Genomic DNA, 25,000 nt, shown 5'->3' on the forward strand with positions numbered 1-25,000 from the left:
TACCATCGGAAATATCGTTAACATAAATTAAAAACAAAAATGGTCCAACCACGGATCCTTGTGGCACGCCATCAAATAATATCATTTCCAATGAATAAGTATCATGCAAATAGACCGTTTGTTTCCTATTACTTAAATAACTTTCAACCATTTTATGAGATTACCTAAAACACGGTATTCTTTCAATTTAAATAATAAGCATATGTGCCAGACCCGATAAAGAAGGATTTGATAGATCGCAAAATACAAGAACGTTTAGATTGGTCAAACGAATTGCATGTACTATGATGCATTTAAATAAGATGAAAAATGGTTGAATTACTAAAAAAGAATCCTATACACATAATTAAAAATGAATGTTTCAAATATTTTTTTTGCGACTGCGCTAATAAAAGAGTTTGGTCTATAATTGGCAACCTCGTATGGATCTCCTTTCGTAGGTATGGGAAGAATATATGCAAGTCATCAGTTTTATTAGTGTCAATATTTTTGGGGGTGGGGGTGGGGCGTTGGTATTTATGAAAGATAAAACCCCAAACTATGAACAACGACATATATCGAGTCCCGAAAACCAACTGTCTTAAGGGACTCCTGACTTAGGATTTCACAATTTAGGTTTGATTTATTTCGCGATCAGAAGTTCTCGTCAATACCTTTACAGAACTATCTTAGACTAATGGAAGGTTTTAATAATAATGATCCATATTAAACTATACTTAGCAGTGCTAAGTGTGCTTATTTATGCAGCTTTCTGCATAGTAGCTACACTGGGAATTACCACGAGTATAGTCCGTTCTTATGTACAAATGTATAAATGTATCATGACAGCATTGAAGAAGTATTTAGCTACCTTTACAGAAAGGACGTAAACGATTTATATATATATATATATATATATATATATATATATATATATATATATATATATATATATATATATATATATATATATATATATATGCAATTTTGAATTCGGCATGGAAAATTATTTTGTGTGTGGTACATTTACATAACAGATGAAATTTGTATACAAGGTTGATGACAATTGGGAAAAAGGGAAATATTTTCTCTCGTGCAACTTTGCTTAATACTTCGCGAAAAGTAGATCACACCAACGCAGTTTCTTGCGCTACACACACTTTTTTAATCCTAAGAAGCGCTGAGAATGCATATTTTGATGTATTAATACACATTACAGCCAGAACGAGTGGACGCAGAGACAGACTCTCTTAAATACAAATTATTTCGACCACCCATTTTTCTAAACGATTTTGTTACGAAAATATAGTTTCTCTTTAACCGTATATCATAACTAATTTTATCTTTGTTTCCCTGTCGATATCTTGCTGCATACTACTAATACTTTTTGCGTATTATATGCGCATTAAATGCGTATTACATACATATTATATGCGTATTACATGCGTTTTACATGGGTATTATATGCGTGATAAGTGCCATCTCTTGTATAATCCACAGTGGAATCTCCATAACACCTATGCGGGTAATGACTAACATAAGTGATTTCTAATTCTGCTATTTTGCATAGCTGTGACGAACGTCTACTGCATATTGCATATGGCCTTTCACGTATCGCATCAATGTAAAATTATGCAAATTAGGACATTTAATTTTATATTAGTGTCGTTTTTTGTAATTTCCAACATAAATATACTTACATTTTCTAATTTGTCTTCAACTGTTCCATTCTGATCACGTTTCTTTAATTGTCTCCAGTTTTTGTAAAGTCTTCTTAAAGAATACCGCTAGCTGGAATACAAGTCCTCCATCTCTACAATCGTATTTGTTCCATATTCTTTGTCACTGTCGTTTTTATCTTTGTCTTCATTGCCGTCAAAGTGGTTGGGGTTGATTTTTTCAATTTTATTTCTGTACATACATTATGTTTTTATTTTTATTTCTTTACCGCCTAGTAAAGAAGACAGGGATAAGTTTAACCGGGACACCATCTAAAGACAATACTCTCAATGTAAAATGATTCTAATGTTTAGCAAGTGATAAAAAAAAGTTGATGTAGCAGACACAATATCTAATAATCATGTATCACATCACACAAAATAGTTGTGTTATAAGTCGCATGAATTACGATTATACAAGAACAAATAATACAAACAACAGGGACGATGACGACGATTAGTGTCATTATCATTACTATTAATATTAAAACTTAATTTACTTTATGAATTATTAATATTAAACCAGGTCATGGCCATTTCATTCCATTTTAAATTGGAAATTAAAACGAAAATGTTTCATTTTCATAGTATCATTTAATTGATTCTTTAGTAAATCGAATGATGTTGATGAAAATATTGACGCGGAAATAATAATAATAATAATAATAATAATAATAATAATAATAATAATAATAATAATAATAACGATAATAATAATAGTAATAAAAATAATAATAGTAAGACGATGATACTACTGCTACTACTATACTGCATATGTTACTACTATTGTTCTTGTTTTGTCATCATCATCATCATCATAATCATCTTTATCATCATACAGCTGACTCTTATGCCAAAATGTAATTAAATTAAAATCTGATTCTAAATAATCTGTCAAAAAGAATATTGTTTTATCTTTAACGGAATATTGTCGCAGCAACAAAATGGATTGACAGCATTGTAATTATTTTTGCATCGATGAATGAAAAAAAAAAGTGGCAGAGTAAATGATAAAATCACATAAGTGTTCAAAGCAACAAAACAAAACAATTTTCTTTTTAAATTAGGAAAAAATTCCCGGGTTAAAGTTTACAAATTGCTGTTGATGTCTTTCTAAATTTTATTATTTTTGGGGAATCATTTCTTGCAAGTTTAAGAAAAGTGATAATCTTTCTAGCACTTGTCAAATGTTGCTGTCTGAAACGTATTTGCTTATTCAATTAGTTAACTATTGTTATTTGATCAATATATTTTACGAACTTCTTTTCTTTCAAGCTGGTATTGAAAAAATATGTTATTGAAATTTGATGATGATGATGACGGTGATGGTGATGGTGACGATGACGACTAGGACGACGACGATGATTATGAATTGTATTGAATCAACAGAAACACTCAAACTTACACAGCTGTGTAATCCAACTGAAATAGCTGTGTCTTCTAAGGAAAGTAAAAAGAAAACGACCTTGCTGCAAAGTTTTCATGTCATGCCAAATATGGAACAGGAGTTGTGGGTTTTCATAAAACACTAGATATACCAAAGGTTCATATGTTATTTTGTAAATACTTGATGGAGGTATTATATTCTACGTCAGATTTGTTATAATGAACTGGGTAAAATTGATAGGAGGTATTATATTCTACGTTAGATTTGTTATAATGAACTGGGTAAAATTGATAGGAGGTATTATATTCTACGTCAGATTTGTTATAATGAACTGGGTAAAATTGATAGGAGGTATTATATTCTACGTCAGATTTGTTATAATGAACTGGGTAAAATTGATAGGAGGTATTATATTCTACGTCAGATTTGTTATAATGAACTGGGTAAAATTGATAGGAGGTATTATATTCTACGTTAGATTTGTTATAATGAACTGGGTAAAATTGATAGGAGGTATTATATTCTACGTCAGATTTGTTATAATGAACTGGGTAAAATTGATAGGAGGTATTATATTCTACGTTAGATTTGTTATAATGAACTGGGTAAAATTGATAGGAGGTATTATATTCTACGTTAGATTTGTTATAATGAACTGGGTAAAATTGATAGGAGGTATTATATTCTACGTCAGATTTGTTATAATGAACTGGGTAAAATTGATAGGAGGTATTATATTCTACGTTAGATTTGTTATAATGAACTGGGTAAAATTGATAGGAGGTATTATATTCTACGTCAGATTTGTTATAATGAACTGGGTAAAATTGATAGGAGGTATTATATTCTACGTTAGATTTGTTATAATGAACTGGGTAAAATTGATAGGAGGTATTATATTCTACGTCAGATTTGTTATAATGAACTGGGTAAAATTGATAGGAGGTATTATATTCTACGTTAGATTTGTTATAATGAACTGGGTAAAATTGATAGGAGGTATTATATTCTACGTTAGATTTGTTATAATGAACTGGGTAAAATTGATAGGAGGCATTATATTCTACGTTAGATTTGTTATAATGAACTGGGTAAAATTGATAGGAGGCATTATATTCTACGTTAGATTTGTTATAATGAACTGGGTAAAATTGATAGGAGGTATTATATTCTACGTCAGATTTGTTATAGGGAACTGGGTAAAATTGATAGGAGGTATTATATTCTACGTTAGATTTGTTATAATGAACTGGGTAAAATTGATAGGAGGTATTATATTCTACGTTAGATTTGTTATAATGAACTGGGTAAAATTGATAGGAGGTATTATATTCTACGTCAGATTTGTTATAATGAACTGGGTAAAATTGATAGGAGGTATTATATTCTACGTCAGATTTGTTATAATGAACTGGGTAAAATTGATAGGAGGTATTATATTCTACGTCAGATTTGTTATAATGAACTGGGTAAAATTGATAGGAGAAATATCAGACATATATAAATATTAGTTCCCAGCTATCAAAGTGCCCAGTAACCAGATACCAAAAAAATGTTACAATCTTCAAACGAAATGGGCTAAAAACAGTCAATTAGTAATGTCAGAAATTTTTAAAAATATGAATATGGTAATATATGATTTAGACAATGTGCTGTAATGAGCTATATGCTAGTTACGAATTAAATGGTGAAATAAATGATGTGGAAATGCAAATTTCCATAACTATAGAAATATAAATGATTTTGAAATGGTATGTTTCTATAATGGTGATTTAGCACGTCGCAACATATTTTCGAACTACGAAAAAAAATCAAAAGCGTGGAATTTACCGCTTTGAGTAAAATATAGGAAGACACAATTATTTTATTATTATTATTATTATTATTATTATTATTATTATTATTATTATTATTATTATTATTATTATTTGTAGTAGTATTTATTATTGTCATTGTTATTATTATTAATATAATTATCTTTATTTTTATTATTGTTTTATTAATTATTATTATTATTATTGTTATTATTATTATTATTATTATTATTATTATTATTATTATTATTATTATTAATCCTAATGGTTGTTGTGCTTTTTCTATCGCCATCGTGATTGTTTATTTTTATAATGGGAAAATCACATTCGGACGATAAAGTTTGTATTATTAAATAACATCTAAGCCTAGTTTTGAGTTGAAATGCATAGAATGCGCGCATTTTTATTCAAGTGTTTATTTGATGTATTTAACAAAAGATGGGAAAGAGAAGATATACGGCAACGAATCCGTTAGCTTTATTCTTTCAATACATCCCTGTTTGAGAAACAAATGACTGCCATTTTCATTTCGTCCAAACTGTCTACCTTACGAATACTCTGATTTCATACTTTTCCTATTCATCTCTTCTTGAATATGAAATATCCACTTGTAAATAATGATGGTGAGGATGAAGAAGAAGAAGAAGAAGAAGAAGAAGAAGAAGAAGAAGAAGAAGAAGATGATGATGATGATGATGATGATGATGATATAATTATTAGTAGTAGCATTAGTAGTAGTAGTATCATCATCATTATTATTATTATTATCATTATCATTGTTTTTGTTTTTGTTTTTGTTAATAATAATAATAATAATAATAATAATGGTACTGACGATGGTGATGATGGTGATAGTAATAATAAGAGTAGTAGTGAGAATAAGTAAAATGAAGATGATGTGGTTTGTGGTAGTTCTGATGGCAACGATAATACTAGTAATAATGAAAAGATGAAGAAAATGACGATGTCTGGGTGTAGTAGATCCCAGCGTCGATATGCTATCAAAATGGAATATGTCATTTCAAAAGGAGGAGGACGCGTGAGGAAAGTATGGTACTCACAAAGGATTCTAAAACATAAAGTAAGAATTTTAGACAATATACGAAGAGTTCAGTTAGTCTTTAAAAATATGTCAAACGATCTAATTGTGTTACCATTATTATTTCGTTCCTCGTTAGCTTATAGGCTAATCTCAAGAAAGCGTGTAAATAACTTAAAATTACTTTTGTGCTATAACACCATGCAAATTTTTAAAACCGGTTTATCCAATTCCACGTGATTACTACCTTGCTCACTAATCTCAAGAGCTTAAAAGCCTAATTACGCACGCATTTACGCAACAAAAAGTATGTCATCTGATACCCTACTGACTAGTTATAAACCGTGTTATAAATCCCTGCTGACTAGTTATAAAACGTGTTATAAATCGCTAGAATGTGAAGACTATAAACTGTTTTCCATTGAAGTTACAGGATATGAATGCTTCAGTTTAGTAGAGCTATATCTAAGATATGTACCCGCCCTTTAATGAAAGAAAAGATCTAAATCAAAGTCACAACTTGCTCAAATGGCTGATTGTTAGTTGCCGAAGGGAACTATTTTCTTGCCAACAGTACATAACTGTGTAATGGTTAGAAATGAGAAACACATGGTGAAAAGAAGAAAAGGCTTTTTAACCTAATCTCCAGGCACTGATTTACGACCGTGCATCGGTTTCGTTATTTCGCCAAATCGCTTGAATAATCTGCTCCCTATGTCTCAGCAGAGATCTCGATTGAAAAAATAAGTGGATTTTTTTTGCTATACAATCTTATGGAATTTACAATTCAAAATTTATGGCGAAATTTATCAAGCAGATTTGCTCCATTTTAGACATGCAGGTTTGTCCCATTTTCTAGACAGATTTGTCCCACTTGTAGAAAGGTAGATTTGTCTCCCTTTTAGACACTTAGTTGTTCGTTTTATTCATAATGCCCAGAAAATAGGTCCTCGACAACTCAACCCAAGAAAGGTATTGTTGGCCCTCTATTGACAGAAATGGATGCATTGCTATTATCACACAGAATTGTCATATATTTCGACAGGTGTTAAATTCAATTTGATTTAGCATTCATAGTAACTAGTAGACAGTAGCTGGTGAAAGTTACTTCATATAACTAGTACCTTTATACTTATTTCGCTTCCCAGAAAGTGCTAATTGTTTAAGTTCGTCAGAGACTTAGACTGCATGAATGTGAAACATTATAACAGATGTAATGAAAAAAAAAAAGTCAACCAAATTCCTCAGTCCTATCTCGAAAGCACCAACGGAAAACAGTTTATTTTGTTTACTGGCGACCATTACTATCTAAATGTGGTCCAAGGGAGATAAATCAATGATATACATATCTACACGATTAACCTCCCTTTGTATTAAGTGTTGCAATACGCTTTTGGAGAACAAAATCACACTGTTCCTAATCTAACTTTTGTAATTTCATTGATTTTTGTGTTCATTGAAGTAGGTAGAAGGACAGGTAGTCAAATCAGCAGGTCGCGAGACAGATATCGAAATAGATAGATAGATAGATAGATAGATAGATAGATAGATAGATAGATAGATAGATAGATAGATAGATAGATAGAAAGATAGATAGATAGATAATCTAATTATGTTACATTTACAGGTACGAAGGAAGGAAGGCAGATTTAAAATTTAGTCAGCTTGTTGTGTAGGTGAAGAGATAAATAGGAAGGTACTCATGTTGGTAGGTAATCTCTTGAGACTGTATCCAAATAAGTATAGAGTGTTTTCTACTGAGAATTACTGAAATCTGATTGTGGCAAAAACATTTTTATTAAGAAATGTATTTTTCATATCGCTGGAGGGATGGTGTGATTTTCACAAATGTAAGCTTCTCTGTCCTAATTGTTACAGAAACTGAGCTTTAAATACAAATAATTCATTTTTAAACATGCATTGATTGGTAAGCTTCTCTGTGTTTGTCTTTGTAATTAAGCTGGTAACAGTGTGTAAACCTTCGTAGGAAAGAGAACAAATGCCGATACATTAAGGTGTGCTAAGATATTTACAGCGGTGTTGTGCACAAGCCGAGCCTACTTTAATCGTCTCCGGAATCTGTAAGTAGCCGTGCAGTCTCTGTGAAATTTATAACAGAAGTTAGGGGAGTCAGAAAGAATTTGCCAACAAAAAATATGGAATCCGCTCTTTAAATGAGCCAATACACTCCACTCACATGATAATAGCTCACAACCAGTCTATTTCATTATCAGTGAACCTGATATGGGTCTTAACGTTTGTCTTGGACAAGAAGGAAACGAGCGAGGTTGAAAACAGAACGATGCAGACAGATTTATGCGGTTGTGACTAAAACAATTGCAAGCAATGTCTTTATTCTGCAATTCCATCGCCCTGCAAAATTTTAACTAGTTCTTATAAATCATGACGGGACCACACTCCTAGAGAAGGGAAAAGAATTTACCAGTTGGTTCAGAGAAACAAAAAAGTACAAAATATCGTTGATGTAGGTAAGATTTGTTTCTGTTTATATTTGTATTCGGTTATTGGGAACCCATAATTTGTTTTTGCCTCATCGTGAGCGATAATCCGCACGTGTATTTCACTTAGTTTTATGATTACAATAGCAATCAATAAATTGATTGTCATTCCCAAAATTAGGTAAAAGTGTTTAAAATATATGGCTTGCATAACGTCCTTTCATTCTAAGAAATAAAGGGAAGAACGGCCAGTACCGTGGATGATGGGACATGTATGCAGAATGGCATGGGGAAAAAGAGAAATATAAAAGAGATGCAGGCATCAAAACAGGACACTAAGGTCATACAATACGATGAAAATTAGACATTGTGTAGCGTAAGTGAACACTATTGACCTTTTATATTCAACGGGTACATTTGGGATGGCCTGCTCCGCGTTTAATGGAAAGAGATTTTTTGTCATATAAAATAATAAGACAGAAAAAGGGATGAGGTGTTAGAGAAATATTTGAAAAGTCACCCCATATAGAAATCAGAAAACTTCCATGCGTTACCTAAACTCGTCACCTAATCCATGTATCCCTACACACACACACACACACACACACACACACACACACACACACACACACACACAGCCATATACTGGGAATAACAGAGAATAACGCTTACAAAGAGACCGAGACAGTGCAACAGGCACAAAATACAAAGATAGCTGTACGGACAGAGATACGATGACATACATACAGAAATACAGACGGAAACAATGATGTGCGGGCTGGCGAAAGAACGGGCATGTGGGATGGTACAAAAACACACACAAGACAAGAGATAAAATGAATAGGCTGAAAGGCGGAGAACACAAAAGCTATATAGTGACGAGTAACATGATTTGATATCAGAGATTATATGCGATTATTCGAGTGTCATAACTTACCGACAACATTTTATATCCCACTTGAATTGTAAACACATGGAGGGGTTTTGTTTTTCCCTGTTTCAGCACTTAATCCTTTAGAGGGCGTTAAATATATTCCACGTTTATGGCGGCCTAAATTGCACTAATATATGATCCGTTCCACTCGAAAACAATAAATCCCATATGGTTTCCGCCTCGGTAATCTGAAATGATATAAAATACAGGAAAAAGTAGAAATAATCATATATTAATATATGGAGTTCTATATTTCAAATAGCTGTTGTAATGACTTCAAAATGATCATTTTATGTCAAACGCATACGCTATAGCTTATCACTAAATGGATTATAAAAGTTAACCCCATTGTTTTTTGTTTTTGTTTTATTTAGTGGTGGGGGGTAGGGTTTGGTTGGAATTGTCGGTGCTATTTCAGTATTTGATAAGCATGAAAGTCATTGCTATTTACAGGCTAGTCTAATTACCAGGGAAAGGTTGAAATTCATCAGTTTATTTGCCTATTGCAAATTAAATGCGAATGGACTTGTCATCCATATTTTACATTTGATTGTACTGAATAGTTGACGTGGTATGTTTTCTTAATGGCGGTAAGTTGTGTAAAACATAATTTGTTTTAGCTTGGCATGATTACCGGATACAATTTACATAAATGCATGCAATTTTTTTTAAAAAGAATCCAAACTATAAAATCCAAACCTCTATCTCTGTTGAACACATTCAGTATAACTTTACTCACCATCCCATTTCGGTTAATTTAGGTTCATTTCCTCTCAATCATATATGACGACTTAGCATATCTCATACAAATTATAAACTGTGCTCATTCAAAACATATTAATATCTCATTGTTGTATTAAAGCTTTTGTTATTCTGAAATGAGAAAGCAGTCAACAGACAGCATCGTGGATATTTTCCGATTTATACACTATCAGCATGGCAGGTGGTGGTGCATTAAAGGCATTTCCAGACATCTAAAGCCGGGAATTTTGGTGAATCTGTGCTACGCACTTTCCTGTGTGCCTATTCCTAATTGTGTCGCTGGCAATCTAGGCATATTCGTTTGGAACGGAAATAAACAAAAGACAGAAACGAGCGTTTGGACGGTTGCCGAAACTACAAAAACTTATTTTTAACAATTAATTAAATTAAAAAAAAAAATCATCTCCTCGTTTTAAATTACATAATTTTGTGTATTACTTCCTAGCGTAAGTCCTATATATCCCGAGTTATTAGCAGCCAAATGCGTCGTTCTTAATTCGTTATATGCGGATAGTTAATATGGACGGCTACACAAGACTGTCACACGGAGCAAGGGAGGCAACTCAAAAACAGCTTCCCATGAATCTGGCATCGTTGTTGTTTTGTTTTCTCTGGTCGATAAAAAAACATGGCTCAGACGCATCTATTTATAAATGTATATGCCTAGTTATCTAATTATCTATCTGTTTATCTATCTAGTTATATATTGATTTATCTATTGATATATTAACGTTGAGCCTCTTTATCAAATTATGTGGTTTTTTAGCGTTTAGCAAGAAAAATTTATTGAAGCTTGTGGCAGGTTACAACTTACCAAGCCATACGAGGCTTTATTTTCATATACAGACTACCAAATATCGATAGCTTTGTTTGTTTGAAGTGAGATCATATTGGTTGGTTGATTCTTGAAAACAGATAGAAATTTAAAACTTGAACCATATATTTCAGGCGAAAAATAACTTTCTGATTTAAGTTGTGCATTGTTTGGACAAAACGATCATGTCGGTGAAACATAAGGAAGTTTACGAATTAGAGTTGTGGAATGTGCATTTGGACCTACGACTTGGAATAGAGGGGTATTTGTTGAGATATAAGTCTACAGCGGCAAAACATGTTTAAACGTTTTTCACAAACTGTGCTAATGATTATTTAAGAATGACTGGTTTTGATCGCTATATCACTGTACTAATGATTAACTAAGAATGGCTGGCATTGATCGCTATATTACTGTACTAATTGTTATTTAAGAACGACTGGCATCGACCGCTATATCACTGTACTAATGGTTATTTAAGAACGACTGGCATTGACCGCTATATCACCGTACTAATGGTTAACTAAGAATGGCTGGCATTGATCGCTATATTACTGTACTAATGGTTATTTAAGAACGACTGGCATTGACCGCTATATCACTGTACTAATGGTTAACTAAGAATGGCTGGCATTGATCGCTATATTACTGTACTAATGGTTATTTAAGAACGACTGGCATTGACCGCTATATCACTGTACTAATGGTTATTTAAGAACGACTGACATTGATATTACGAATTCAAATTTTCTAACATGGATGATAATGCTATTTACTTGTATGTTTAAAAAAAAATTGTTCATATATATATATATATATATATATATATATATATATATATATATATATATATATATATATATATATATATATATATATATATATATATATATATATGCACACAAACACAGAGAGAGGAAGAGAGAGAGAGAGAGAGAAACTATCAAAGTTGGTAATTAGTGGAGCAATTTGATCATAAATCATTTCGTTAATAAGGACATCAAACGTTCTACGGATATTTTTTTCAGGACGCTTATTTCAAGTACAAACAGCAGTCAGTCACGAGTAGATTACAATTATCTTGAACCTCAAGCATGATCTTGAATAGTTTATGGAAAATTTATGATCAATGTAGTCGAATATTTGCATTTTCAGTCTGTTACGAAAATTGCTTTAAATGTGAACTTTTGTGATTGTGTTTTACGTATAATGTGGGACGAATAGTTTATTTACACATGCTGGACTTCCAGTATGGTCAACAACATCTGAGAAAGAATGATAATTAATATTTCTTACGAGACATAAATTGTTTGTATTTAACGTTGCCATCGTATCTAGTCCAGGTTTTCTACTGGAAATAAACGGGATAATGTAAGATAAGTCATTCAGTCAGCTGCCAGGCCGTAAATCATATCTTAAGTGGGTAAAGCACGCATTTAAATGTTGTTCCATGTTTCATAACGTCAAGAACGTAATTATATCGCATAGAACATTTTTATGGCCTCTTGCAAGGATGGAAGAATACTTCGATTACAATCTATATTTCTCTCTGTGTGTTATGGATGAAGAGTCTCTTTCTTATTTTAGAGTAATGAATTCTCCCCTAGACCAATCAGATATTTTTAAAGTATCGCGTGATGTCGTAAATTTTGTCTGGGAATAATAATTATACAAGCCCGATTACGGCGCTGCAGTTCTCTATTTCTCAACGACACCGTGTCTTACAGTCTTCATACTGCGTTTAGTCCCAGAGGCGATGTAAATACAACCTCTATAAGAAATTTCTGCTTAAGTAAAACTGTTGTGCTAAACCCAATATAAAATAATTGTAAGAAATATCAAACTAAATGCACACAATTTTAGCTCGTTGCATTGCTCCAAATCATGTGTGTGATCCAGTGACGTAGCAGGAAAGCCTGGTCACCACGACCCCGGTAAATCTTAATTATTGGGCCACCTCCCAATAAAAATCGTATTTGACTGGAATATTTGGGCTTACTACCCATTTCTCACCCCCTTCGAATCCACGGTTGCAGGGGTTACTTAGGTGTTTGCTACGCTCTGGTCTGATCTCCCCAAATTAAGAAAAAACAAAACAACTATACAAATAATATAAAATACATAAATTTATAACACAGCTGTGCTAGATTAAGCATACGTCTATATAGCTGAGTCTTCAATTACGTCACATACCTACTACGTATGCATATTAATCAAATACATCTATAAAAAAAAACACTATCTGGAACGTGATATAAATATGACTTGAATTTTGTGTAATTTGTTTTTAGAGTTTTCTATTTGAAATCTTATGCATTTATGTATATATTTATTGACCACAGTGCTAGACACCCTATAAACAGCCACACTGCAGACACCACTATAAACAGCCACACTGCAGACACCCTATAAACAGCCACACTGCAGACACCCTATAAACAGCCACACTGCAGACACCACTATAAACAGCCACACTGCAGACACCCTATAAACAGCCACACTGCAGACACCACTATAAACAGCCACACTGCAGACACCCTATAAACAGCCACACTGCAGACACCACTATAAACAACCACACTGCAGAGACACCACTATAAACAGCCACACTGCAGACACCACTATAAACAGCCACACTGCAGACACCACTATAAACAGCCACACTGCAGACACCACTATAAACAGCCACACTGCAGACATCGTAGCGACATGATTGAAAAATTGTTAAAGCTGCGTTAATAAAAAAAAATCCAAATCCAAATCCAAATCATTCTGAATTCTTGAATGATAGCATTATTGTATTATACTCAGGTTGTCGGCTTTTGAAAACTGACAATTACAATAGTTCTGTCTCTTCAGTCTATAATGATACTTCATGCATTTCGATTTTATATATATATATATATATATATATATATATATATATATATATATATATATATATATATATATATATATATATATAATCTATGTTAATGGATTTACCTACAATTTTTTTCTGTTTTCAAAAAAATCAGTCAGCATTACGAAATAGAAAATAACGTACCGGCTGGTTTTCGTTTCGTAATTGGTAGTGGTATGTTCCGAATTGATTTAGAAGCAAATAAGTGTCTCACAGTAAAACAGCCTGGCTGAAAAATGGTATAGGACAAGATTTACATGAATACTTACTTAATAAGAAATGTATAAGATCGCCTTCAGCACCATGAATAGTTTTGGACGAATTTAATGTATCCATAGTGAAGAAAAAAGAATCTCTAAATATCATACAGTTCGGTAATGTTGACGTAATTTAAATGCTGATTCAAAAACAGATTTCCGATTTATCTCTACAGTGATTAGTTACTTTGAATGCTTATAAAACTGATATTCTGTTATTAACAAACTATTTTTGAGACTTACCAAAATGGAGGCTTTGAAGGGAAGCAACTGTAATCAGTATGGTAACTTCGGTGTTACCGTTAGTTCAGAGAGAAAATTGACTTATCATTTTGTCAACATCATTTCTATATGTTCTAATATCTTATAAATATTTCATTTACTTAACTGTTGTCTCCCCATGTAGGAAAATAATAACAGAATCTAAATGGAGGTTTGTACCAAGACATGGGTTACATTATTTGTCTCCAGCCAGGTTCTTGTCGCCATGTTTTGTGTTTAGTGTTTTGTGCATCTTTTATATCCACATTTTAGATCTCAGCTTTTAGTTTGTACTATATAGCCAGGATGGTGACTATGTGCCTTAAACTATAAACATACATAAATAAACTCGTACCAATATCCATCCATCCATCCATCCATCCAACCAACCGACCAACCAACCAACCAACCAACCAACCAAGCATGCATGCCTTTTTGTCCTTTTCATCCTATAAAATATATTTAAAATTAGCTAAATTAATACCTGTTACGGTGTATATTACAGCTTTTACAAAACACCACATAGATCGCTTATTATTTATACTGAATTTATGCTATAATTGGACTTTATTTTTAACTTTTACTAAGCGCAGTATAATTCTGAGATATTATTTTGTATATATGTGTTCATGTTCGAAACATTGGGTTTTTTTTATACCTACAATTGAACATTCCGATATTACGTTGTTTTTTTAAACTGTATGTTTGATTTTATATTGAGGCAATTATATTGAGGCAAGAAGGATAAATATGAAAAATCTTGGAAACTATAGCAAAAATAGACACACTTCAATTAAGAAAATTACGTTTACTGCCTGTTTTTGCCATCAGAATAGCGCATTCACACATTAAGTAAAGTAACAAGAAGAAAAAAATTACGGACATATTTTGTAAGAATAAATTCTTGAAGAACGTTAAGAATAAAAAACTAAGACAGCAACAACATCAATAATAATAATAATAATAATAATAATAATAATAATAATAATAAAAGTTTATACCTCATTATTTGAATATTTATATTTATTATTGTTACTACTACAACTTCGATGATGATGATGATGATTGTTATTATTATTATTATTATTATTATTATTGATGTTATTGTTGATGGTGGTAGTGCTGGCGTTTTACTGTTGTGGCTGTGGCGCTTAGTATAGCTGCATAAAGGTTAAAACCAAATAGGAGACAAATAATGACTCTGGAAATAAAAATCAGATTGCAGGTCATAAATATAATTGAATTCTACAAAAGCAGTGTTGATAATTTGCTTGGTACTATTTCCCTAATTAATAAACATTAATTTTTACAGATTAAAAAACTTTGGAGCTGAGCGATGAAAACTTAGATAAATGTATATCCTTTTTTAAAATTATGTTAGACAAGAACTTTGGAAATATTCAGCTCGAATGGCAACAGGAAATGTGAAAGACAATACTCATGGACACTGCTAGTTAGATCAGCTAGAATATGGACACGATTATGAATTGGAAGTGGAAAAAAACCGAGTGACATAAACCAGTCATGATGTATTATATAGCTTTTTCAACTTCCTCCTTAGACATAATAAAAACGCGATAAATTCAGAAAAATGCCTACCGCTAACGAGGCTTGCAAAATAAACTAACGATCAATTGAAACTCTTATATTGCACTATAATGTACCAAAAAATTGTATTTCCTATTTATATTATTCATATGAAAATATAACTAAGCGTTACAGCTAAACGTTTTAAAAGAAATATGTGGCTGAATTTATTCCTAGTTTCTATCTGATTGCACGTTTGTTTATGCTATGTCTGTCAGTCCGTCGTTATTTCTGCATTAATTTCATCCAGTTAGATAGTGTACATCGTGTCTCTAACATACAATTTTCATTATTGTAAATAGCTTTCAGTTTTAAACGTAATTACACCCAGCAATCTGCTAGACTGTATCAACACGAGAAAACGTTTTCATTTCTGTGTTTAATGTTACGACATTTACTTCTTTTCTTCAAAACGTTTTGGTTGATGGTTTGTTTTGTGAGTGTGGTTTGTTTTTTCCTTTTTAATGCGAAAGTCTAACCTACATAATCAGCAATATTACCTGGTAATCAACACAGTGTGTGTAGCATTGCTATACGTATTATCTGACACCCACCCACCTCTCTCTCTCTCTCTCTCTCTCTCTCTCTCAAATACGAAGAAATAATATTAGCATAAGAGCTGGATAATTTTTAATTTGTTCTCGACTGAGATTCGAACCCGGGTATGCTACGGCATCCAATGCCTTGCCAGAATACAGCGACTCCTAAACCCTCCTGACCATGTACACATCTTCCAGAAAGGATGCTAAAATGATTACAAATGAAATCGGGTGTTTGTAACAGGTCTGTCATTTCATAGATTTCAGGTTTGTATTTATATGCCTCAGCATGTGATTCGCCAAAGATATTGGTGGTTAACATGTTATCATGGTGTTGATCCCTCAGGCGGCAAATAACGAATACACGCATGGATATATGTTTGAGGATAACAACCAACTTTATCTAATTTGCACCAAGCATAAATATTTCATTTTGAATGTATTAGCTTGATGCTATTTTTCATTTTAAATTAACTTCTGTAACAATGAGTAGATATGTACCCTACTAAATGCAACTTAGAATTTTTTGTGCATCATGTTTGTGGTAAACAAATTATATCATATTTTTATACAAAAATAAAAAACGCCTTTGATTCATTCTTTCCATGGTAAATCCATAAACATTCCATATCAGATTCTAATAATATATTCATATTAAAACACGCTCTTGTAAGAGTTCATCTATCTCCTTACTTCTATAATCTGAAGTGATGTGCGAATACGCCTATTATATATATAATATAATATAATATATATATATATATATATATATATATATATATATATATATATATATATATATATATATATATATATATATATATATATATATATATATATATATATATATATATATATATATATATATATATATATATATATATATATATATATATATATATATATATATATATATATATATATATATATGTGTGTGTGTGTGTGTGTGTGTGTAGTTTGGTAGCAATTAAAAATAACCGACAGAAGATGGATGATCGCGTATGACAAATCATATATATCCCCTAAAATGTAGACTTTACAACTACAAGGCTTAATCTAGTCTCAAGAGTTCCATTAAGTGCCTGCAATTAGGAGAAAGAAAGTAAATTTTTGGCAAAGAGTATTTTGTGTTTGGCCTCTTTCGGAAAGAATTTACATTAACATTATCGCATCGAAGTACAATCATTATTATTTTTTTTTTTGGGGGGGGGAGTGTTTTCAGTTAAAATTGTATGATAATTCAAGAAAATTTAACTTAAAAACACCCCTCCCTTAATTAATTGTATTTCGATGCGATAATGTTAAAAACTTAGACCGAGGCAAACGTTTACGTGAGTTTTTAATAAATATTTTATTTTATACAGATGCTTTATTCTTTTTAAAGCTAGTCCAAATCTTATAAATTCCTTACCCTGTTGTACCGTAGTGTAATCTTACATTCCTGTCATTATTTATATTAAATATTTCTTTTTCTATGTTAATCCACGAAAGCAATCATCATCAAATAAACTTATGCCACTAATCCAATATGGCTGTTTTCATTATGTCTGACTAATTAGAGTAGCACATTTGTAGCCCAGGACTGAATAAATTAAAATCATTCCCAAAATTAAAAGGTCCTACTAAACTCGAAACATTTATTTCTGATTGGTCAGTTATTTCTTGCTACTAGCCAATGAAACGTCAGAGAAAAAAGCGTCTGAGCAAATATTTTATATTAACCAATAAGACATCAAAACAGTAAAAGAACATTAACAACCTAAGGTATGGCTAAATTTTATTTTAAACATAAAAATCATTTTATAATTGAAACTTTCAAAAATAACTGACCAATCAAACTATTAAAAATAACTGACCAATCAAGTGCTTATTTAACGCTCTGTTCACTACTACAGACCGAAATAAAAACACCGCTCTATTAGTTCTTCGTAACAGAAGTATGACAAATCAAATTCACTGTAGCCTACAATTTCAAGATCATTTTTATATCATAAATTCCGGAAGACAAAAAAAGAACAAAACAAAGAAGAAAAATCTACTGTTAATGGACTACTAACTGTGCAGCATAAGTTCTCCATGGTTACGGAAAAATCACACAAAAAATGCTGCATTGGACGTTATCAATAAATCACTTCTTATTATTATTTGTATTGGACAGCCGACCTATTGTTTTGCCAGTACTAGCTGAATCATTGTGTAGAATGTATAATCCATTAAGCAGGAGATTAGTTTATACGTCACTTGCACTGAAATCTAGGTTTACGAAGGAAAAGAAAAAAGACGTTGAAAGGAAGTTAGTGTTTGTGCCTTCCAAACGGGACCACCCTCGATCTAGAGGAAGATGTTTAACCATATTCTGAATCTTGTGTATATAGGCACCTTAAAGTTTTATTTTATTACTTGTTCCTTTACAAGGCGTTGACGTCAGAAATATAGCATTTCCTCTCAAGATTTTCTTCAAAGATTTATACAGGCTTTCAATCAATCCACCTCGGCTCTCTAAAATCATTTATTGCTCTATAAAATGCGGTCTTAAACCGCTATATTTACATGAACAATTCTACATCGGACTTTGATGTGGACCACCGCCGGTGCGGGTTTTTATTTGGGTCAGGGAATTGAAATTGGCCATAAAAGCGTTTCTGCACTGGAACATTCGGGATTCAGTGTTATCAAATAGGTGCTTGGAAATAGATTGTAATCAAAGGGAAATTACTCTGTCAGCTGAAAACCGGCCAAAATATCGATTGTAGTACACAATTATTTTAATATGTATACGTTTGAAACAAATTTAATTATAGAAAGAAAGAGCGACTTACCGTAAAACAAATTTAATTATAGAAAGAAAGAGCGACTTACCGTAAAACAAATGAATTGGAGATGAATTAAAGACAAGCGGAAGCGGTTTTGATTGGTCAAACGAATAACTGAGGACACAAAAAACAACACATGTACATGGATGCCTACTTTTTGATTTGGATTTTTTAACGTAGTTTTAATTAACAAAATCAGTTATATAGTTACGATGTCTGCATTGTAGCAGATTGATCTTACGCGAGATGATAGATCTTCCCCCTTACCAAATCACGTGACATGACCATCTGTTAACAACCGACAAACATACAGTATTTGGCAAATAAATATGTTTTAGATTAAGTAAAATGTTTATGAAGAATAATTTGTATTATTCTTACAAAAATTAAAATTTCAAAGTTGTATAAATTATACTGCAGTAGACAACACTTATATTTGAAGTTCAAGTTGTATAGTGGTAATCTAAATGTTGTATTTCAATAAATAATGAAAATCAATTTGAAAGTTGCTCAAGAACTTATTCGTGAAAAAAAGAAATTAGCTCTAAAAGATGCTAGTGTATTTAGTATATAATTTTATCCTTATTAATTTAATCTTAATTATGTTTATGTTGCCTTGGAAGAAGATGGATTAAAAATTAACAACAAAATCGTAAATAATTAATGTTAGTAGTATTTTCATGCTCACGATAATTTTAAGGTTCTACTTTGTTAGCCAGATGGAATTTCGATCAACGATGCCTGTTGATGTAAACATGTAAATAAATACTTATTATATCGGACGATAATTATCTGAAACCATTGTTTTTGTATTACTTTATTATTGCGTTTTTGTAGCCCCACCCCTCCTGCAGCCAAATGAAAAAGTAAAGTGTCACTCGAGTGTCTGAACGATCGAGACCATAAACATTAAAGTATAAATTTTCAAACTTTAAATTAGTGCAGCCTGGGGTTCAGTCCTTCCTATACAAGAAAACTAATATACATCAAATCCCGAAAGTTACATACATACATACATACATACATACATACATACATACATACATACATACATACATACATACATACATACATACATACATACATACAAAAGTCTGCTACTTGAAGAAATTCAAACATTCTAGGTCAATAAAATAAACCCTTAAATACAAAGAAGCAAGCATAAGAATATAATATTTCATTCCCTAGATATGCATCATTTGTCATAATAGTAATAATTTTATTATACCGAAGATAATGATCATGATGACGACCACCACCACGGCGATGATGATAAAACCACATAAAATGACAAAGAAAGTATTAATAACAGTTGGATATTTTCATTTGACTCTTTATTCACTCTTCGATCTTTTAATAAAACGTATTTCAATAAGGACTTGAAATTTTTTAAAAGTGTTTTATATTTAGTACCTGCAGTTCACACATGTATTGTACTCTTCAACTGAACAGTGTTATACAACGATTTCAAATACATGCATAACAGACTTAAAACCGCGGACGTGAGACGAGTGCCAGACAAAATAAATCATATCTCTTCGTATCACTAACGTTTCTTTACCAGACCCCACCCATGCAAACAAAAGATGGGTAGTTAATGTCACTCTAGCCAATCATTAAAGGCCTTCCGCAGAAAACGCCTTTCAAAGTAGCGAATACGCATGCGTGTTAAGTTATCGTATTACAAGTCAGCTAGTGTCTGCGACAAAAGTTTGATTTACGGCTAGGCCACACATGGGGAAACTGTAAGATTGGCTCAGTTGATCGGCCCAGCTAGGCCACACACAGGGAAATGTAAGACTGGCTCTGCTGCGTGGTAATTGTACTAATAAAGCTCCTGTATTGAAAGTACAGTTCGTTTCATGTAGTTATGATTCATGCAAAGGTTTCATACAATTGGAAATCAGGGTGCTCATTGACTGTAAATAAACAAAGGTCAATAGAAATGGATGATAAAGGGGAGGTAATTTGTACGGCTGTAGTCTTAGAAAGAAAATCACTTTAATAGATATTTTTCTTTCCTTATAATGTATTGCGGATAATTAATATATCTTGAACTGCACGATCATTTTAATCCTTTCACCTGTATGGAAACACTTACTGAGAAAATGAGATGGCCTAATTATTTTTTTTTTTTTAAAAGAGATATATAAAAGACAATATACTAAAGGATAAGTGATAATTTTTATTGTTCTTTTACCGTATGATGAAGACGGTAAGGGAGATATTTTATGAATCGAATCGCACTAACTTCTTTCTTTCAAATCTGAATCCATCAAAACCTGTGTTGAATGTCCTGCTAAATTTCAGTAACAGGGATTCGCTTAGTGTGACAGAAGAAGAAGAAGAAGAAGAAGAAGAAGAAAGAAAGAATAAAGAAGAAATAGATAAGACAGAAAAACGAATTTGACAAGAAAACGTGTCATGAATAGATGAAGGAACAATGTCACCGTCACACAACGCATCATCTTACAAATGGCATTTTCCGATGAAAAGTATAATTATTAAATATTCTAAGTATATTTTTAGATTCTTGAGTTGACATATATATTTCTATTTTAAGAGATAAAAATTCTACCCTTTCACATTCTTATATCTAAATACAAATGCCCGAATTAGACCAAAACAAAACGTGCCGTAAATGCGGAAAACGGCAGCTTCTAAGAAATTAAAAGCAACAAACAAACCAGAAGAGAAGAAAAAACCAATATATCAAGCATTTGGATGTACTATTAACATCGACTGTGCACGAGTGAGGTTTAAGAAAATATCTACAAACATTCAAACTTATAATTTAAAAAAAATATACAACGACTGATAGCCACATGTTTCGTTCTTTTTATAAAAATTAATAATTTCAACATACAATTTGACATCAAATTACCATATAAATTTTACACCGTGCTTTCTCGCACAATATTCAAACCAAATGCTTAGTATGGCCATCCAAAAACGTGGCACTTTTTAAGAATATATATATTGATAAGCAATAGTCAAATAAAAGATAATGTTATGTATAGGCTCATTATGAGCATTAAGGTTTTTTTTCCCTGACGATTGCAACTTTATTCATCTTAATTATTTTCTTGCACATATTTAGTGAACAAATGATTATTATACATTCGTAACTGTGTTATAATTATAATTTTCGTTTTTATGCGCTCATAGAGACACTGTTAACATTGTGTTCTGATTGCCAGATCTTAAATAACAAGCGAAGATTTTTGTATACAAGTTCAACCAGTCTGCAAGGCTTTTCCCAATATATCATTAAAAAACCCACAATAAATTCAACCGTTATAAAAAATATACATAAATCAAAGAAAACAAATATAGGAGTTGATAAGACAGGAATCATGTTACTGGTAGAAATAATATGATACATACATACATACATACATACATACATACATACATACATACATACATACATACATACATACATATATGCCCATGGTCTTAGAGAAGAAAAGGAAGTAGTCAAATAAAAAGCCTGGATATTAATATAGACAATATATCATTTGGCGAAAGCGGATTCAAGATAAAAATGATTTTAAAATCCCTGAAGTGGTGTTTACCCAGGGGTATTTTGTAGTTAGTATTGTATTTCTTCACATTCAGAATTTGTATGAAAGGTCAGCAAACTGGTTTTGCTACGTATGAAAACACTACACTATTTTAATATGTGCAACTTCGGAGGAAACAAACACAGATAGACAGATTATACTATCTATAAGTTGATTTTTAAGATGTACGTTTGTAAATTTATAGGTATCGCCCATAATATAAAATATTTTCAGTATGCACAAAAGCATTTCAAAGATATATTGGACATGTTCTTTGTACTCTAAATTTTATTTCCAACATATTCCAAAAAAACGTGTTAAATAAAAAAGAATTTGATCGTTATTTGTTGAACTATAACATTTTGCTCATAAATCATACCTATTATCAAATTGATTTGTTGAACAAAACCGTATTTCGTTCACAAATTTCAGAAAGAATCTGAAACTGGCTTGTTGAACTAAGTCTTATTTCATTCATAAATCGTACAGAATGTGAAACTAATTTGTTGAACTAAATTCTATTACATTTAGAAAAAATAAAAAGATCCAAAATAATAGCTGGTAATAATTTTTTAAAACAACTGACTTTGGACGAAATTTTCAGAGTGGATTTTTAACTTTTTATACTTTTGGTATATTCTGGAATCGATGTTTTGACTAGACATATATGAGGTGTACGTCAATTATGAATATATGTTGTTCAATACTTGACAAAGGTGTTAATGAAGATATACGTCACTAGTTAAATATGCAATATATTATTATTTCGTTCAGCTTTAAAGTTATCAATGAGCAGTTATTATTATTATTATAGTCATTATTATTTATATAGTTATTATTATTATTATTGTTATTATTTTTATTTTTATTATTATTATTATTATTATTATTATTATTATTATTATTATTATTATTATTATTATTATTAAGGTTTATAAGACAACGATTGTAATGATATAAATGAAAATAAATAGGTTACCTCTCCGTAACTGGATTGCTTTATCTATTTGACTCGAATATAGCTTTTAACTATGGGGATGAGGTTTGGGGGTTTACGATGACAATGATATGGAAAAAGTTTTTTTTGGTCATTTTTTAAATATATTAGGCAGAAATATAATGAACAGTATAGAATTTCGAAATATTGGCTAAGAATTCTAATAATGCCAACTTACATCTCCTAAACAATGCTACAATTAATAGTTAAGCTGGGGATAAAATTGTGATTGCTGGGTTAGCAATGTTATGCAAATTCTTTTTACATTTCGATTTGGCAATATTTGGTGTACTTAGGACGTAAATGATGAAAATAAATTTCTTAGATTTATCAGTTAGAGTTGTGAAGATATCAAGGGCAAAAACTGCAAGATGACATTAAGTCGATGGAAAGTCTGCGTTTCTAAGGTCATTGGAAGTATAATTTAAGATATCTAGAATTGTTGGGAGACTGTGCTGTGTCTTATATAATCACTGTGGGAACTTGCCAATCAGAGATAACACAGGAAGATATGAAAATATTTGTTATGAAGAAAGATTGTTTCAAATGTGTAACGTTGATGTCGAAAATGAATTCCATTTTATTACTGCGTCTCCGCTATACGAAGAATTACGACGAAAATATCTACTCAACTTTGTAAAAAAAATCCAACTTTAGAAAAATATATGTATGTATGTATGTATGTATGTATGTATGTATGTATGTATGTATGTATGTATGTATGTATGTATGTATGTATGTATGTATGTATGTATGTATGCATGCATGCATGCATGCATGTATGTATGTATGTATGTATGTATGTATGTATGTGTGTGTGTGTGTGTGTGTGTGTATGTATGTATGTATGTATGTATGTATGTATGTATTATGCATGCATGTATGTATGTATGTATGTATGTATGTATGTATGTATGTATGTATGTATGTATGTATGTATGTGTCTATGTATGTATGCATGCATGTATGTATGTATGTATGTATGTATGTATGTATGTATGTATGTATTTGTGTGTGTGTGTGTGTGTGTGTGTGCATGTATATATGTATCACTCAATTCGAAATAAAAGCAATAAATAAATGTTTTAGCAATACAGATTACTTCAATGTATAACAGTTGCAACATATATGATGTTCTTTTGTTACGCACTAAAACATCTTATGCACCGCAT

The 25,000-nt window shown here is 31.4% G+C and overlaps 1 protein-coding gene across 1 annotated transcript in view; it reads right to left on the reverse strand.

The window, feature by feature from the left end:
- LOC149792345 (uncharacterized) overlaps positions 1-25,000 on the reverse strand; it is a 297,776-nt gene that overhangs the window by 250,356 nt on the left and 22,420 nt on the right. The window contains exon 2 of the mRNA XM_089969559.1: positions 9,334-9,518. Coding sequence (XP_089825685.1) covers positions 9,334-9,342 — 9 coding nt within the window. The 5' untranslated portion in view covers positions 9,343-9,518. The remainder of the gene's footprint in view (positions 1-9,333; positions 9,519-25,000) is intronic.

Source organism: Sinohyriopsis cumingii, chromosome 9, assembly GCF_028554795.1.
Source record: "Sinohyriopsis cumingii isolate HCF-2022 chromosome 9, ASM2855479v2, whole genome shotgun sequence".
NCBI classification, from domain to species: domain Eukaryota; kingdom Metazoa; phylum Mollusca; class Bivalvia; order Unionida; family Unionidae; genus Sinohyriopsis; species Sinohyriopsis cumingii.